This window comes from Magallana gigas, chromosome 5, assembly GCF_963853765.1.
Source record: "Magallana gigas chromosome 5, xbMagGiga1.1, whole genome shotgun sequence".
In the NCBI taxonomy this organism is placed as follows: domain Eukaryota; kingdom Metazoa; phylum Mollusca; class Bivalvia; order Ostreida; family Ostreidae; genus Magallana; species Magallana gigas.
Genome location: NC_088857.1, coordinates 50638302 through 50656819, shown reverse-complemented (window position 1 = coordinate 50656819; position 18518 = coordinate 50638302). Strand labels below are relative to the sequence as shown.

Here is an 18518-nt window from a genome sequence, read left to right as displayed (position 1 = left end):
TCAAACACAATCCACTCCACACTGAAACATGTAAAACAAATCAAATCTGTGGTAGTCAAACACAATCCACTCCACACTGAAACATGTAAAACAAATCAAATCTGTGGTAGTCAAACACTATCCACTCCACACTGAAACATGTAAAACAAATCAAATCTGTGGTAGTCAAACACTATCCACTCCACATTGAAACATGTAAAACACTTCAAATCTATGGTAGTAAAACACTATCCACTCCACACTGAAACATGTAAAACACCTCAAATCTGCTGTAGTCAAACACTATCCACTCCACACTGAAACATGTAAAACAAATCAAATCTGTGGTAGTCAAACACAATCCACTCCACACTGAAACATGTAAAACAAATCAAATCTGTGGTAGTCATACACAATCCACTCCACACTGAAACATGTAAAACAAATCAAATCTGTGGTAGTCAAACACAATCCACTCCACACTGAAACATATATAAAACCTCAAATCTATGGTGGTTAGACACAATCCACTCCACATTGAAACATGTTAAACACCTCAAATCTGTGGTAGTCAAACACTATACCCAAGCCACATTGAAATATAAATACCTCAAATCTGTGGTAGTCAAACACTATACCCACGCCACATTGAAATATAAATACCTCAAATCTGTGGTAGTCATGAACACTATCCACTCCACATTGAAACAATAAACATAATTATGAAACATATTTCATATATTTGTACAAGATTTCCAGCATCTTTAAAAAAAAAATCATAACTGAAAGAACAATGTGGATGTACTCTTTATTTTAACTTTAAGCAATCAGGTAAAAGTAACTTACGTCATTTCTGCAAAGTCCTCCAGCCTGTGAACACTGACATTCAGCCTGTCACCACGAGTCAACCACAAGTCCTCAATCACTGGGGGCGTGGCGTCACGGTAGACTGTGACCTCCTCCTCCAGGGTCTTGCCCAGGACATCAATGGCTTTGACTGTAGCAACCAGCTTGTTGCCATCAACCCAGATAACGGACAGGGTCTGAGCCTGGTCGTGAATGTCTGACACGGACTTCAGGGCCTGCGAATCCTGGGCACCATTACTGTCGTAAACTATGTATGCTACCTTAAAGTCCACGATAGCTGCAAAAAAGTGACTACCATGATACTTGGGCAATTTTGTCAACAGACTTTTTGTAGAGCTTTTTAATGTATGCAAATTAATTCAGTATATGTATTATTACTTTTCTTCTTGGTTTTGGGAAGGGGTTACAGATATTAGAGCATTATGGTAAAGGAGAATTCATGCATTTTATTGAGATTCAACAATCTATAGCTAGCTAATATTAAAATATCAAGTTACCAGGTATGAATCCCTAAAGGAGAAAAATCAAATTGTCAAATTCAAAGGTCATTCTACAAAGAGAAGACGAAACCCTTACCATGTACATTGTTGATTTCAGAAATCTGTCTCTCTCCATAATGGTCATCATATTTGTCTTCTACCGCAATGTGGGAATTCACCTTGTTCAGCCAACGATTGTTCTCATGGCGAACATTGATGAACCGATCCGTCCATCTAACGACGATAGTACCAGTGTCCTGAACCACCCACACATAACTTGTCTCCAAGGATGCAGTGACGACCCGGGTCACTTTGTTTGGTTTCTGGGTAATGACGGACTGATCGTCGTAAAGGATCACCTTGCGGGAAGTTTTGTGATTGCCAGCTTTGTCATAGGCAGTAAAATGAATGGCAAACATTCCTGGGTTTGGAAGTGTTACAGAGGCCTAATTATGTATGAATAAAGATGTAAATAATAATAAACAGGTTTAATAAACTTCATGGGTTCATAAATTATAAAATTACAAATATCTGTTTTTGATCTATGCTAACATGTATACATTTTCAATGTTACATTTAAATGACAATGACATAACAGTCTAGATATATAAAAATCAGTACATGTAATGTGTGCAGAAAACTCAAATTCACCATTTTGTGAATAGCAAATAAAAATCGAGCTTTGATTTCTACGGTTGAAATTTTTACAATGGAATAAAACAGACAAAAATGCAATTTCATTGCAATAATTATTTCTCTCTTTGTTATCATTGTCAACAAATTTTTATTTGAGAACTAAATTGAATCAAGTATGTATCACTTGTTATATGAAAATAACATATCAGTGCATTTGTTGATGTATAAATGTGTTGGTGCCTGGAAAACTCAGTAACTTACACTGGTGGCGGTGAGTTCAATGGTGGTGGGGCTCTTCACCATTTTACCCTGGTTCTCTCCGAGCGTGGAGCCATCGTGTCCCAGCTCATACACCTCATACTCATATCTCAGGAGTCCGGCGAGAGCATCAGTCCAGCCATCCCAGGTCATAGCTATAACAGGCTGTAAACACAAAAACATATAATTAAAGCTATTACTATAACAGGCTGTAAACACACAAAACATATAGTTATAGCAATTACTATAACAGGCTGTTGACAAAACATAGTCATAGCTATAACAGGCTGTATAACATACAAAACATAGTCATAGTTATAACAGGCTTTAAACACACAAAACATATAGTTATAGCAATTTCTTTAACAGGCTGTTGACAAAACATATATAGTCATAGCTATGACAGATTGTAAAGACAAAACATATATAATTTATTAGAGCTATTACAGGCTGCATAACAGACAAAACATAGTCATAGCTATGACAAATTGTAAAGACAAAACATAGCCATAGCTATGACAGATTGTAAAGACAAAACATACCGGTATATAATTTATTAGAGCTATTACAGGCTGCATACTGTGGAATCATTAGCTTTAGTGGTGGCTCTATTTTCGTGGAATTCGTGGCTACCCCTCACCCACGAATTAACATCCTCCACAAATAAATAAATTAGGACTGTAAAGTCATATTTCTTTTTGTAAGTATCCGAGAATACACGAAATTACCTCCCAACGAACCTGTAAAATTGTAGCAATCCACGAAAATTGGCCCCCACGAATTTTAATGATTCCACAGTCACAGACAAAACATAGTCATAGCTATGACAGACTGCTGTGAAACAGAATAAACTACTTCAAATCAACTGGTAAAACAATTCTCCCATTAAATCAAGTAAAATCTAATGAATTGTTGGACAATCAGCCATCTTGACTATTATTGTGAATTTAAGCCTAATTTGGCTGTGATTAAATTTTAATGTTCTGATACTGGGTTCAGTGTGAGCTTGTATTTGTTATAAACATGTTTACTATAACTGTGTTGTTTTTATTCTGTGCTGACATTCTCAGAGAAGGGGAGGATTAAATCGTAAGAAAAAGCTGATATTAATTAGACAAAGATACTGATGCTTACATTCTCTGTCAGGTCCACCACAGTCAAGAACTGTGGACAGCTGCCTGCTGGAGACACGCCCACACAGTGGTAGGGGTTCACAAGATCCCAGTGGTACAGGTACTCGCGCTCGTGCACACTCTGAGTCAGCGAGTGGTACTCAATGTTGTTGTTGTTCTCTCTGTTCATCAGCTTTAGGTACCCGCCTATGTTAGCTTTGATTGTGAAAGTCATTCTGAAAATTTGAAGAATAAAAATAAAAATAAAAACTTTTTATCTGGTACATATCTTTTTCTAACCGTGTCTATGCAAATTTTAGACAGCTAGGGCAAAACTGTTTGCAAGTGTATAGTGTGAGAAAAAACAAGGGGATATAACCCTGTATACAGTAATTGTTCCTTTGAGCAAATTGTAAAAAACTCATCAATCAGCAGTACATACTTGTCATTATGTTGAAATGGCACTGGCAAAGCAGATAAAGTCAGAGTTTCTCTACAAATAAATCCTGAAGTTTTGGGAGATCTCTCAGACACTCCTGGGCAGATATATAGGATCTGACCGACAGTTGCTGAATCTAAGATACAGGTAAAAACATAATATTTTTAATACAGGTAAAAGTTACAGGTAAAAGTGATTACACGTAAAATTAGATTTCAAAATGAAAGAATTACATCAGTACTTAAATTTTTTAACTCATTTACAGGGGGAAGTTATGCTGAGAGACACTGCATGCATGATTATAAAAATTCAATTAAATGGAAGCAACAAATATTTATTAAAAATTTTTGAAAAAAACAGACTATCAGGTACATGCCTGTATATTATACTTATTATTATAAAATATGTAACAATAAATGAACTTATGATATGAATATTGTAACTATCATCTTATAAGCACATCTTTTTAAACATCTTTTAAAGTTTAACCTGCATACACACACAGATAATAAATACACTAACAATCAAAATTCTAAATTTTATTATTAATTAATAATGATCATTTCTTAGTTTTAAATAAATTGATGCCCTATCTATCTACTGAGAGAGTTGTCCAGCAGTGCATGCTTTGGGGACCACTTACTTCGTTCTAGGACAAGTTTTGTGGTTGCATGAACAATTCCATACTTAAAATCTGTCACATAGTGGTTGACCCCGCTGGGGTCAGGGGCGGGAGGGGTTTCTGTCAGAGTGTACTTGGCGTCCCATTTGGTGTCCGCCTCGTGCCAAATGACATTGTTGGTCCATATGGTAGGTTGAGGGCTGGCAGTATTGGGGTCAGAGGGATTGGTCAAAACTCGCCCGGCTGAGTCTTTCAGCTTGCACTCATTCTCCAAGATGTTAGCTTTCTCCGTCACTGTAAATATTCTCAATGTGAAATTCATTTGTTTAACATTCAATGTCCGTAATATTTTCTTATCTTGGGGCAGCACTTACTTGTTTGACAGTGGGTACCGGTGAAGCCTTTGGTACATGTGCACTGAGAAGCTAACTCATTGGAGCAGGTTCCTGGGTAACATCTTGTACTGTCTGACCTCCAGGAACAGGCCTCTACAGGAGGATAGAAAAAGAAGCATGTTAATATCCAAAGGAGAGCGAGAGAGAAAGAAAGAGAAAGAAAAGAGGGATAGAGTAAAATAAAGAGAGTAAAAGAGCTAGAGAGAGAGAGTAAAAGAGAGAGAGATTAAAAGAGGAGAGAGAGAGAGAGAGAGAGAGAGAGAGAGAGAGAGAGAGAGGAGAGAGAGAGAGAGAGAGAGAGAGAGAGAGAGAGAGAGAGCAAATTTCACTTTTATTAATAATTACTTGGAAAATCAACTAAGTTGAACTATGAAGATATAAAGGATATGATAAATGCTTTTCATTTCAAGATGCCTACTGACAAAATGAGAATGGATCAACCTAAGCAGACTTACTCTGACACAGTTTTTTGCTACTGGGAGCAGGAGTGTATGCCCTCCAGAATGGCTTGGCCAATACTTCCCCATCACAAAATTCACAAATATTATCGGATGTAGACGTACATCGCCGGTGATTACAGTGGTCTATCTTTGGACAAACTGTCAAAATTAAAATAAAACATGAAAATAAGGATCAAACAAACTAAATACATGTATAACATTATCATCATTGATGAAAACTTATTAAACTTAAGGTATCCGATCCATAACAGGACCTAATTTTTCCAACCTTGAATATCAATCATGTATTTAATACTTTGATATTAATTAAAAGCATTTTAGAGTAGAAAAAGATTTACCGAGAGAAATTTTCAAAAATATTATTAACAAAGCAGTAATTAATTAATTAATCAAAATTGCATTATGGTCTATGGGAACAAACACATTTTAAAAAATAAAAATATTAATTCGAGGAATATGAATAAATGCTTTGGTGGAAAGATGTATTTTATCATTAGGAATACAAAAACTAATGAAAATAGTTTTTATACCGTATAGATTTTTCTAGAATTAATTTTTATAGAATAAAAGCAAAGGGGGACAACTCTTCAAGAAAGGGGAAAGGTCATTAATTAGGACACATTCCACTGTTACATATTGATACTTAAATATGAAAATTATGTCCAAGTATACTAAGTATTAAGTCCATACATATCTGTAATGATCCCAGATTCATTGAATCTATGGCTATTATGGATCGAATACCTTAAGGAATTTAGATGACTTTGATTTGGATATCTTGATTAGGCCTAAAAAAAAAAAGTTGTGTGTTTAGGGTAACCCGACCTAACCTACAAAAATACCCCTATCCTACCAGTTTTAGATGTCAATTTTTATCCGATTGTGAATTTTACATTATTTCTATAAAAAATCATTTTTTAAATGTGACACAAACAAACATTCTTAGGATTCATGCAGAAAAAAATATGATAAAATAAAAAAAATCCCTACCTACCTAACCTAATTTTTTCATCAGTGTTACCCTAAACACACAATTTTTTTTATAGGCCTTAGCTTATTTTAAATGACATTGGTACATGCACACATTCTCCATACTGTTTACAATACAAAATTAATTACAATTTCATATGCGGGAAATTTTTTTCAACATCTATCCTGTAATTTATTAGGGGGTAAGGACTTCAAAATCGAATTTTGTAAAACATTAACAAAATACTCAAGTTAAAGTAAAGCATAACATTTGTAAAGTTATTCAATTTTGAGTCTTACTTTCACAGTATGGTCCGGTCGAGTAGAAGCCATCGTTACAGCCCGTGCACCTGTCCGGGGACGAGCACGTGCCCCCGCTGACGGTGTGCACACTTCCGTCCCTCTTCAGAATCCTGTCATTGGTGTACCTCAGGGTGCACGCTCCATACGGGTTAGTCTTACCGTCACATATTGCTGAAAGAAAGGTTACAATAACAGTAACAAAATGGTTGTAACGATACGCTAATAATGAATTGAATCTTTGTTATTGTTAAGCGAAGTCTTTTCATTCGCCGAAGGATTTTGTTACATTGTTCAGTTGTTTACCAGAGGATTACATGATAAAGTACTCTCTGGACGATGGTCATAAGGGGAGATCATCCGGATCACATGTTCATGATGCACAGGCTGTACTAGTTGCAGGGTCAGTAGCTCCCGGTCGGAAAAAATTTGTATGTACGACCTGGGAGTCGTCCATCCAATTTTTTTTTAGACCGGGAGATACAGACCTGCAGCTACTATTATAGTGAAGTAGAGTAGGAGTTAATGATTTTGTCTCCATAACTTAAATTTTCTTTAGTGTCAATGTATAATCATCCTATGCAAGGTGAACTTACTTAAGTTTATACCATTCTAGCAATATATATACATGTATACCAGTACATTACATGTTTGCTTTATTAATAAATTAGTGAAAGCTATATGAACTGGTAGAAAAAAGATTTGCTATTAAAAAATTGCAGATCTTCTAATACATAAATACATTGTTCAATAAAAATTTATACAATTTGTACAATGATAGAAAATTATATTTTTGCTTACCATAACGACATTCATGCAGACTGTCATAGAAATAGTCATAGCCACTGCAGCAAAATAAACGGTGCTTGGATACTTTTCTGAAAAATAATATATCATGTCAGCTGTCCCTGTGAGAGTTATCTTCAACTTATCCCCCTTTTTCTATTTTAACCGTGTCTCTCAAAATCATTATGTAAAATCTAGGGACAGATGAGCCGTTTGTCTAATGTATTGGTCGTACATTTCATATTATTAGACCTTCAGAAACGGCGGTATCAAATTCAATTAAGTACTGCATTTTTTTGTCATTAGCTGCTAAAGGGTTAAAATAGTGTAAGTGGGCATTTTTCTATTTGTCATACGTGCTAGCTACTTTTATTTTCTTAAATTTTTTACTTTATTTTATTGATGCTGAATACATCTGATCTGTTTCGTTCTAGATGTTAGTTCCTTTTAGAATCTATTCAACAAATTTTAGAACAGGCATTGATTAAATTGATTTTCATGTACAGACTAATAGTTCATTAAATTCAAGCAAGTGCATGTTTACAGGTGTAATTAACTGGGCTTACCTGTAGGTTGTACATCGCCCCCATTTCCAGAAGCTGCAGGATTTATGATATTTCTCCTTTTCATACCAAGTCTCTTTACACACGTGAGCACTAGAAAAAGAATGGAATATTTTGTCATGTATATACTTAAGTAAGATATTATTTTTTTTAATCAATCCATTATAATACCAATCTACATTTGTAATACTAGTACTCCAAATATGTAGCAAAATATGGTGTACTTCAATATTATGAGATGGCCCCCACTAAAAACCAGACAGTAGATTTAGTATTTTTGTATTTATGAGATAGAAAATGATGTTTCTAATTACATATTACAATTTGAGAAAAAAAGCAAATTTAGTATTTTTTAATCTGCTTCTAATTGCTGAAAATGACAATTTCCTATACATGTATAATCCTATAGTAAATGTACTTGTATTTTGAAATGGCTCCTAAAAAGAACCAGACGTTCAATTTTCTTGAAACTTTCCAAATAAACTAAAGTTGGTGTAAATTACCTATGGTTAAAAAATAAAGAGTTTTGCTGCTGTAGTTTGCCACACAAAAAACCCAAATCGGCATCCTTAATTTATAAAAAAAAAAACCCAGACATACGTCAACCAAAAATACATTGCGCAACATGGCATTTTATTATCTGAAGATGTTTATCAGACAGGTACAAAATAATTGTTTTCCTAAAAAAATATATTATTTTCCCTCTTTTAAAGTATAAAGCAATGAAGGAATGATCATTTATTTCTTTATTTATGAAAAAAAAATCTTTGTTTCTTTAAGTGGAGATGGGGGTGGGGGGGGGGGCTTTTACATTATTGTTTCAACTTCGATAAAAACATATGCAAGAGGGAAAGTCCACACCCCTATACAAAAACTGATAAAAATGCATGCTCTGCATCCATAAGGTCATGGATCCAAGTCGCAGGCCACAAACTTATACAAACTCACTTTTGGTCTCATTCTCACTTCCTTCTCCACTATATATGCCTTTTATTGACTTGTGTTCGTTGTGTTCAAAGAAACTGCCGTCTACACGATTTTTTTGTGTTCAGAGAAACCCTCTACAAGTACTTGTTATGTTCAGAGAAATTTCCTCTACTAGTACTTGTGTACAGAGAAATGGCCCTCTACAAGTACTTGTTGTGTACAAAGAAACTGCCCTCTACACGAACTTATTGTGTTCAAAGAAACTGCCATCTACACGATTTTTTTGTGTTCAGAGAAACCCTCTACCAGTACTTGTTATGTTCAAAGAAATGGCCCTCTACAAGTACTTGTAATGTTCAGAGAATACGTGATGGTTTTTTATAGTTACATGTATTTAAAATCAGATGCAGGCTTTTCATGTATTACTATAAAACCGACTGCAAAGACTAGAATGAACCGAAAACAAGTTATTTTCACTATTCAGTATCCAGGATTTGGTCCATATAATTAAAACACCCATTGCAGAAATCAAATATTGTAAGGGAACTGACTATAATAATTTTTCGAACAGTGTAAATATGCGCGGATCTAGAATTTTTTTTTCTAGGGGAGGGCCCGAGAGATAATTAAGTTTGCCAGGGGCTACTTGTCGTATTTTCAGTAATTTTAAAGTGTATTTAAAAAAATTTGATTTTTCGGGGGGTGGGGGGGGGGCGTCAGAATCCACCCCACCCCCTCCCTCCCACTAGGTCCGCACATACTAAATACTAAATTGGTTTACAGATCATATTGTGATTACTTCATAGTTACCAAGTATTATGTAAGCATTTGTTATGCTACCGCATGTTCGTTGGCGCCCCTTTTCAGTTGCAAGTAGGCACCATTTCGAAAAGGGATATAGTAATACCTACATCTTTTTTCAAGTTCTCCATTTTTTCCCAGACCGGGAGCTACATGTCTGCTGCTTTTTTCAACAAGGGATCGGGGATCCTCCCTCCTTATAATTCATAGTAAAGTTACCGAAAATAGGCATCAGATCCCCTTTACCAACAAAATCATCCCTCGGACCCCCCCCCCCCCTGGAAGATTTTCTGTACCTGTATCTTTTCCGCGCATGTAACTGTATGATAAGAGATGAGGGTGAGAATTGTTTTATATATTAATCTAGCATTTCAATGGCATTGTCATACTGTAAAAATATAGCCGGGTGTCTGTAAAAACAAAATTGTATCTACCCAACACAACCTGGGGGTCTGTCTGTGTTTTTTTTAATTGAAAGGATTTATATTATACGGCACTTATTCATAAAATACACATGTCACTTTAATAGCCAAAATAATATACATGCTTATATATTAATGGAACATTAATAATTGATTGCAAAGGTTGTACATTTAATCTTTAATCGTAGCAGGTTTGCCACAGGACAGGTTAAAATATAGCCACGCCCCTTTTGATTTGTACAGCGTGATTCAGCTAGTTTTGAACGGTCGTGGACCGTGGACCTGTAAATCGATTCAACAATAAAATGTGATTAATCAATATACCGATTCAACCATGTTGATATTTTTACTTTTAATTCCTTTTTATAGTTTTCTAGGTCAGCCATACAAATTAATTTACTGTTCTGATTCCATTATGATGCGAGTTTGTTTTATGCTAGTCTTACCATAGTGTTTCATGCGGGTATAAAGCAGATTTTTTTTTTAATGCGTAATAATTGCTATAACCCGATACTAGTATGTCTAAGATGAAACACCAATATGAACAATTTACTGTTAAAATCTGTATTGTTATCTCTGAATCATTCAATCGTTTATAAAAAGTTTATATATTACTGTTAATGATTTTTCTTGCTTATCATCGCGTTACACAGAGGAATTTTTCAGCCAATGTTCCCATATATATGTGAAGTTACCATGGTTGATGTCTCAAGCCAGAAAATGTATAACCGTGGAGTTCGTACTCTGATAACTTTAGTTTCGATCGATCAAAAAATAATCCATGCAAAATCAACACCATAATCAATGAACACTTATATAAATATTTTTATTACAGCTACTTGAATTAAACTTGATATATAGTGAGCTAATTAATACATTAATTCGAAGGCAGTTTATAAAAGTTAAAGGAACGCGGACAGGTCGTTTTACCTGATCGCGTAGATTTCGGTCCTGTCACTTTCTGAATGAATTACTTTCAATTTTCCTAAAAAAGAGCCTAGCTAGTGGATGTAAATATAATGTAATGACCTAGTCCCACCTCTGCCGTATTGTTAATGTTTAATTTACTGGGAGGTTGTAAATAAAACAGAATATGACACCACACACTTAGACACCGGATAATGCTATTATCGTTAATCCATTGGATGATTAACGTGTATTGTCCAAAACATTGTTGGAGGTCCTGGCAATCTCTGTATCAAGCACGTGACATCATTCAAAAATAGGGGCATAGACTTATTGTTCTTTTGATATATATATTATATTTTTAAACAATAACATATGTATACATGTAAGTGTCATAATACTTATTTTATTGTTAAAACGAAAATATGTCAGGGGGACAATACCTTTGTACATCTTGACAAGCAAGTAAAAAAAGGGTGGGAAGGAGGACTTGATTGTCAATCTTTAAAAAAAATCTTGATATCTGTGTGTGTGTGCGCGGTCGGGATGGGAGGGGGGGGGGGCACAGTTATTGTCTTTTATCTTTAAAAGTTTATTTATGAACTTTCATTATATTTCTAGCATATTTCCGTAAAGCGTTGTGATCAGTACGTTCAAAATTCCTTTATCTATCTGGAAATTAAAACATTAGTCTGAAAAGGGCCGCCCCTATTGCTACGTGCATTTGTATGTAAAATGTTTACTAGTACTGTGGACAATCAGGAGGTGCAGGCCTACGGACGGCCTATTTTGATCTGTTACCGGTATTACAATCGAGACATGATAGATATGAATGTTTTGATTCATTTGTTTGATACGCGTAGATTCAAAACTATTTTAATAAAATGATGAAAGCAACATTATTTTTTATACATGTATATATTGTAAAAAAAATTGATTGTTCAATATAAACAGTCTTGTAACAGCAAATAACACATCCCTTTTGAGTAATATATTCTATTGGAGTCAAAATATTAATGAAAATAAGAATTGGAAAGTCAAAGAAAAGCATCTATTGAATGTTAATATCAAAAATCAAGAGAACAAATACAAGTGTATTTAACTTTGCAAAACTAAAAAATAAAGCAGTTTCTGTCGAAAAAAAAGTAGTACATGTACATTTGAACGGAAACATTCCAAAAATGTTAAACAACAGAGTTTAAAGTTCGAGTAAATGAGTTTCATAGAACGCATGAAATGTAAAAATTGCCTTTTTTATTTTAAAATAGAAAATGACAGTAGATCAAAGGACGCGTGGGGGATTTAATTTACTGCAAAGGACGAATTAACAATGCACTTTTATACCAAAACCCATTAGGAAGGACGAAAAAAAAACCCCACATAAGCTCAGTGAAATATGATACAGAGAAAAATGAGAAGGGTTGTCTTCGTAGAAAATTATTTTCGTAATTTATAATTATAATCTTTTATTTAGACAGGATAGCACAATTAGTGACAAAGTACTAGTTTACATTGTGGTCCTGTATAAAACATATGCACAACAATAATTTGATAAAATAAATACTTGCACATTGTTTGCATGAAAATTGCGTGTATGTTTTCATACACATTATATAATTTGCACCAATTTCACTAATCTGGGAGGTTCCAAATGCAGTGATCCAGTTTCTGGATGAATAACGAAATTAGATCGGAGGGATTTCGGTAATGATCTTCATTATGAGAAACACGGAATGTCTATCATTGAGTCTAACATAGGAGTGTGGGATGCTTGAAAAGAAAAATATTGTTTAAAAGAAACCGTTAATGCCGCTTCAACATGCCACCAGGGTTTATCATCAATGAACGAAGGCGCATGACTGAAGAATTATTGTTATATCAATTCAGTGGAGAATTTTAATCAATGTCAAATATGTCCAACATTTTGAAGAGTATCTACGCAGACAAGTGTAGAACATGTCGTGACAGCGATATTCTAGATTTAATGATTCTGATGAAATGAAATTTATTATTAACCAGCCTTCTGTACTTTTCTCTCTCTCTCTCTCTCTCTTGATGCATATAGTTTTAAATTAAGATTGAATTTAAATTTTTGGCGTCATAAAAATATTAAATTATTTAAAAGTTTTACTTTCTTATTTAAAAGTTTGCTTGACGCCGATTACAGTACACGCGGTATTGTCTAACTCTGCAGTTGGCGATGTGTGTCGATACAGGAGATTAACTGCAGGCAGGGTTAGGTTCACACATGCACATGTTTCATATCTCCCTCACCATCATGCAATTATGACGATAATACGTGTATAATACGAACAAATGCACAGGACGAAAATATGTAGAAAGAGAAAATATAAAAAGACAAAATATATGAACAAGACGAAAATATGTACATGCTGACCATATATACAGGGCGAAAATATGAACAAGGCGACCATATGATGACAAATGACAAAATTATGAATAAAACGACAAAATGTCAAGATGAAATAATATTTACTGTACAAGACTACAATATATACAGTTCGTATATTTTTAAGCCGACAATCTGTAAAGAACGAAAATATGTAAATAAAAAAAGTAAGAAAGGAACGACATTATGTAAAGACACACAATATGTGGATATTTACAATAAGAAGAGAGGGACAATATTTAATGAACGACAATATATGCACGAACCGACAACGATATGTACAAACCAACATTACAATGTGCAAATCGACAATATTATCTACAAGCCCGCAATGATATGTAAAAGTAAATAACGATATATACTAACTGACAATGATATGTTTATTAATAAGTTAAAAATGATATGTACAAACCGACACTAATCTGTACAAACCGACATGGATATGTTAAAGCTTAAGCCAACAAAAAGAATGTTCAAGCAGACAATAACATGTACAAGCTGACAATTGTATGCACAAGCCTACAATAATATGTATAAACTGACAATGATATGTACAAACCAACAATTGCATGTACAAGCCCACAATGATATTTGCAAACCGAAAATGATGTGTACAAATCAACCATAATGTTTTAAAAGTCGACAATGATATGTAAAAGTTTATAATGACAATATGTACAAAAGACAATAATATGTACAAACCAACAATATCATTCACAAACTGATTATAATATATACAAACCAACAATAATATGCTTAAGCCGACAATAATATATACAGACCTACAATATTATGTACAAGCTGCTCAATCCGGCAATAATATCCATGATAAGTACAACCCGACAATGATATGTTCAGGCCGACAGAATAAAGTACAAACAGACAATAATACAGTGTATTTACAAGCTGACAATGCAATGTATAAGTTGACAACATTATGTACAAACTAACAATATTATGTACAAGCCGGTGATGATATGAACAAACCGACAATGAGATGTTCAAGCAACAATATGGACAGAACAACGCACTGGACAGAACGTCAGCATTTACAATGCGACGTGTACAGAACGACTACTGTACAGAACGATAATATGTACAAAACGACAATAAGAACATACCGACAATATAAACGGGTCCCGCCGTCACCACCGTTTCTAAAAGTTAATACTTAACCTCAAGTCTTAATAAAGACTTAATAATGGCGGGGCCAGAGCGACACTGTTGAACGGAGTACAATTTGTACAGATCGACAATGATGACAATAAAAACAGGGCGACGACAAGGAGAGATCAACAATATGTACAGGAAGACTAAATGTATGGATCGACAATATGTACTGTAACAGATCAACAAAATGTATAGGGTGAAAATAAGAACAGGGCGACGACAAGAACAGATCGAGAATATGTACAGGGTGACAATAAGAACAGGGCGACGACAAGAACAGATCAACAATATGTACAGGATGACAATAAGAACAGGGCGACGACAAGAACAGATCAACAATATGTACAGGATGACAATAACAACAGGGCGACGACAAGAACAGATCGACAATATGTACAGTAAGACAAGGTGTATGGATCGACAATATTGGTGATACGTTCAGCACGACCTTATGTACAGGACGACAATACATGTACATGCAGGACGACAATATGCAGAACGACAATACATGTAAGTACCGTCACAAGAGTCCTAAATATATAAATTTCACTTTACTATATAAGTATTTTATTGTAAAATACAACGAGATACGTTCAATTGGAGCCATTTAAACAAAGTGAAAAAATATCTATGCTTATCGTTAAAAAAAAAAAATTTTAACGTCATTTCGAAGTAAACGAATTTTTCATTATCATTTATTCATTTGCAAAGATGCGTTCAAGTACAAAGACATTAATTTTAGAAGTAATATTTTGTTTATGTCATCATCGCACTTTTGTTCAAATACATGTACACTTTCAATACAAATTTCATAAATGTGAAAGCGCTTATCGAAATTTAAAAAAAATATATCGAAATTGCAAATACAATAGTTAACATCTTTAGAAACTACGATTATGACCTTTTTGAACTAACCAAGACGCTGGGTTTTTAATTGTTGATTATTTATTTACCAAACCGCACTGACAAAGACTATGCATAAAAATCCATAGCTGCAGGTCTGTAGCTCCCGGTCTGAAAAAATTCAGGTCGTCCATCCGAGTTTTTTCAGACCGGGAGCTACAGACCTGCAGCTAAAAAATCCACTGGTATATTCTTTACGTAAGCATGACGCCAATTTGTATGATGAAATCTGATTGCGCAAAGTGAACAGTGTTCGCAAAAATTAATATACTTTCATTGTAGAATTTTTTTTTTAAAATTTAATATAGTTATCAAAACCGACCCATACACACACAAACGCACACACAGATATGTATATACTTGCACTTTGGAGATGTCGTTGTCACTAGGCATTACGCACAGAGATCTATGGTGAATTTAACTCACACCCCCCCCCCCCCCCCAACACACACACAAATGCGAACAATATTGACAATTGTTAAAGTGTAGATACACTTAATATATTCAGGATTGGACAGCACTGAATTTTGACAGCTAAAAGGTACATTACTCCTGTTCCTTTTTAAACAAGTAAATTAATATCAAGGAAAACAATTAGCGCACATTCTTTTTTTTTCATAATAAATAATTACGTCCATATTTAAATAAAAAAGAACTTACCCGTTTTCTTGTAAAAAGGAGAAGGCCTTGCACAGAGAAACCATCACAGCCAGTAAAACACATTTTGCTGGAGTTGGTGAGAACATAGTCCCAACCGCTTACACTGTATTCTACCCACAGTTCTCGCTTGCAGTGAGAGATCGAGACTAATAGGTTACCCTCACGATGAAACGGGAGCCACTAAACAATACCCATTACCTCACTGGACCTTTAATTTGGTTTTCTGATTTGCCAAACAAAAATTTCAATCTAACACGACCTAAAACATCACTTAGAAGAATTAAAGTGAAGAAATGTTGCGCAACAACCGAATGCCCCTGGGGCAATCTTTGAACTTGTTTAGACTCAGGTGTGTTTGTATACGCCTTACAAAATTACAGAGTCCAAATAGTGTGAATTTTTTCTTCTGTTGAAAGCGTGTGATATATTAAACAATCGGTATTTTTATAGAAGACTTTGATTTTTATTTGTTTTTGAGTGAAATTGAAACATAATGTGCCGAATGTAATATTCAGCATATAAAGACACGCGCTACAACTAAACAAAAAAATCAGCAAATGTTTAATCAAAAAGATTTTTTGTATGAATGAATTGAACTTAATGATTGGGACAAAAGAAATTATACTCCTCATGGGCTATACATTTAGTATTAACGTTATACATATTGAATGAGTGCAAAAAGTTGCGTAATGTGAAAACGCACGATGTCGCACTTTTGAAGCAAAATAAAATATGCGAACTCTTATTATTTCGTAGATTGATACAAGTATTTATATCATTTCTATCAAAAATTGTCAAAAAATTACACATGTACAGACAATCGGATATCAACGAATTTTTTTTTCTGTTTGTTTTCCGTTTCCCCAATTTGTTGCGAAGTGTGTACCCGTTAACGAATTAACGAAACGCGGATGGTCCATATTCATATTTTAATAGATTCAAAAGTTCACTAGTACTGTAAATAAAGCGGAGATAAATCGCCAATGTGTGATGATAAAATGGATCAGTCATGGGGCGTTAAGGTCCCGTTTAGAAATTTTGATTATTACCGAATATGTAATTAGTAATAATCGAAAAAGAATTAACTGGTATTCACAGTTATTCTAAGCAAACAACTGATACAATTTAACCGTTTGAGGGGTATTTAAAAAATAAACGTGATAAAATGATTGTATTAAAATTGGAAGAAACCTCAGTGTGTAATACATAAACTTACTTCTAACAGTATCAGAGCTACTTAAAAAGTAAAAATTAAGTAAGGGTAGAATTGATTGTTAAATGGTTATTAAAAACAGGTGGTTTGATTTGAATCTGCAAGCAGCGATTTATGACTCAGAATACCCGATTTAATCAACTTGTGTCTCTCATGAAATACTTAAATAGAACGCTCAATCAAAAACGCATTTGAAAGCTAATTTGTCTTTCTGAAGAACCAGTAATACACGTAACAATACAGCACGTCAATGACCAACTTTTGGTTTATATAAACGAGACCAGCACGCGTTTGAATGGTCAAGAAATTGTGACAATAACGTCACTGATTGGTCTAGATCAACACAACCTAGGATCAAACTAAGTCCGACGGGCAATAGAAGCAGGGGTCCATTTAAAAGTTAATCAAAATAAATATTTTTGTTGTACATATGGGGAAAATCTGTCAATATTTTAAAAGATTTTGAAGAACTGAAGTAAAAGATTTGAATTTGATATGTTTACGAGTCTCCATTAAAAACTGTCTGAGATTAATTTATTAGATACTTTTTTAAGGTATCACCACCACTTTCAGGGGAGTAGAAAAAGTTCATTGATTAATGGAGGGAATAAAAAATTTGAAATACGATCAAGTTATTAATCCATTTAACGCTTAAGGTTATAAAGAGTAAGCCTCAATGTTCACCGACTCAAGGACATGGAATGTGAAAACACCTTTAACACATATAGAGAAAACACAAAATTAAACAAGCTTCGGGGAGCTTTTAATTTTTTATTACCTATCTCCAATTAAAAAAAAACTACAAAAAAAATTATCTGGGATTTTTTTTTACGTTTTTTACGTTCTTTACATGTTTCACAAAATCGACAATTTTTCTTCATTATTTTTGCTATACAAATCTTGCAGTAGTTTTCCTGAAGGAACCCGTAAGCTTAAAAACTATAAGGTAAATTGATCATTTTTTCTTTAATTAAATTTCAATTTTTTCAACACTTTATACCGGATATTACATCAATATTTAGAAAGACTTGCAAAATCACCCCCGCCCCCCAAAACTTTAAAGAACCAAACCAAACGAGTTCGTATGACGCCCTGTTCCGCTGTACTTGCTATTAATTGACCCCCCCCCCCCTCCAGACCGCTTCATCCTAGATCCTTGTAGTATTTCTGTACAATATCATTCTCTGCATAACCCTATGTCTTTGTTGTTTTACTAGCCATGAAACAGACAAACAATATC

General features: G+C 34.2%; 1 protein-coding gene across 1 annotated transcript in view; it reads right to left on the bottom strand.

Moving 5' to 3' along the window:
- LOC105322112 (uncharacterized) overlaps nt 1–16291 on the bottom strand; it is a 41181-nt gene extending 24890 nt beyond the window's left edge. Inside the window, exons 1-12 of the mRNA XM_066086211.1 lie at nt 16066–16291; nt 7870–7959; nt 7319–7395; nt 6518–6691; nt 5243–5386; nt 4767–4880; nt 4414–4686; nt 3774–3906; nt 3354–3567; nt 2223–2384; nt 1423–1771; nt 826–1123 (exon numbers count right to left, since the gene is read on the bottom strand). Of these exons, the coding sequence (XP_065942283.1) occupies nt 826–1123; nt 1423–1771; nt 2223–2384; nt 3354–3567; nt 3774–3906; nt 4414–4686; nt 4767–4880; nt 5243–5386; nt 6518–6691; nt 7319–7395; nt 7870–7959; nt 16066–16151 (2114 nt within the window). The 5' untranslated portion in view covers nt 16152–16291. The remainder of the gene's footprint in view (nt 1–825; nt 1124–1422; nt 1772–2222; nt 2385–3353; nt 3568–3773; nt 3907–4413; nt 4687–4766; nt 4881–5242; nt 5387–6517; nt 6692–7318; nt 7396–7869; nt 7960–16065) is intronic.
- Nucleotides 16292–18518: the final 2227 nt, after the last annotated feature.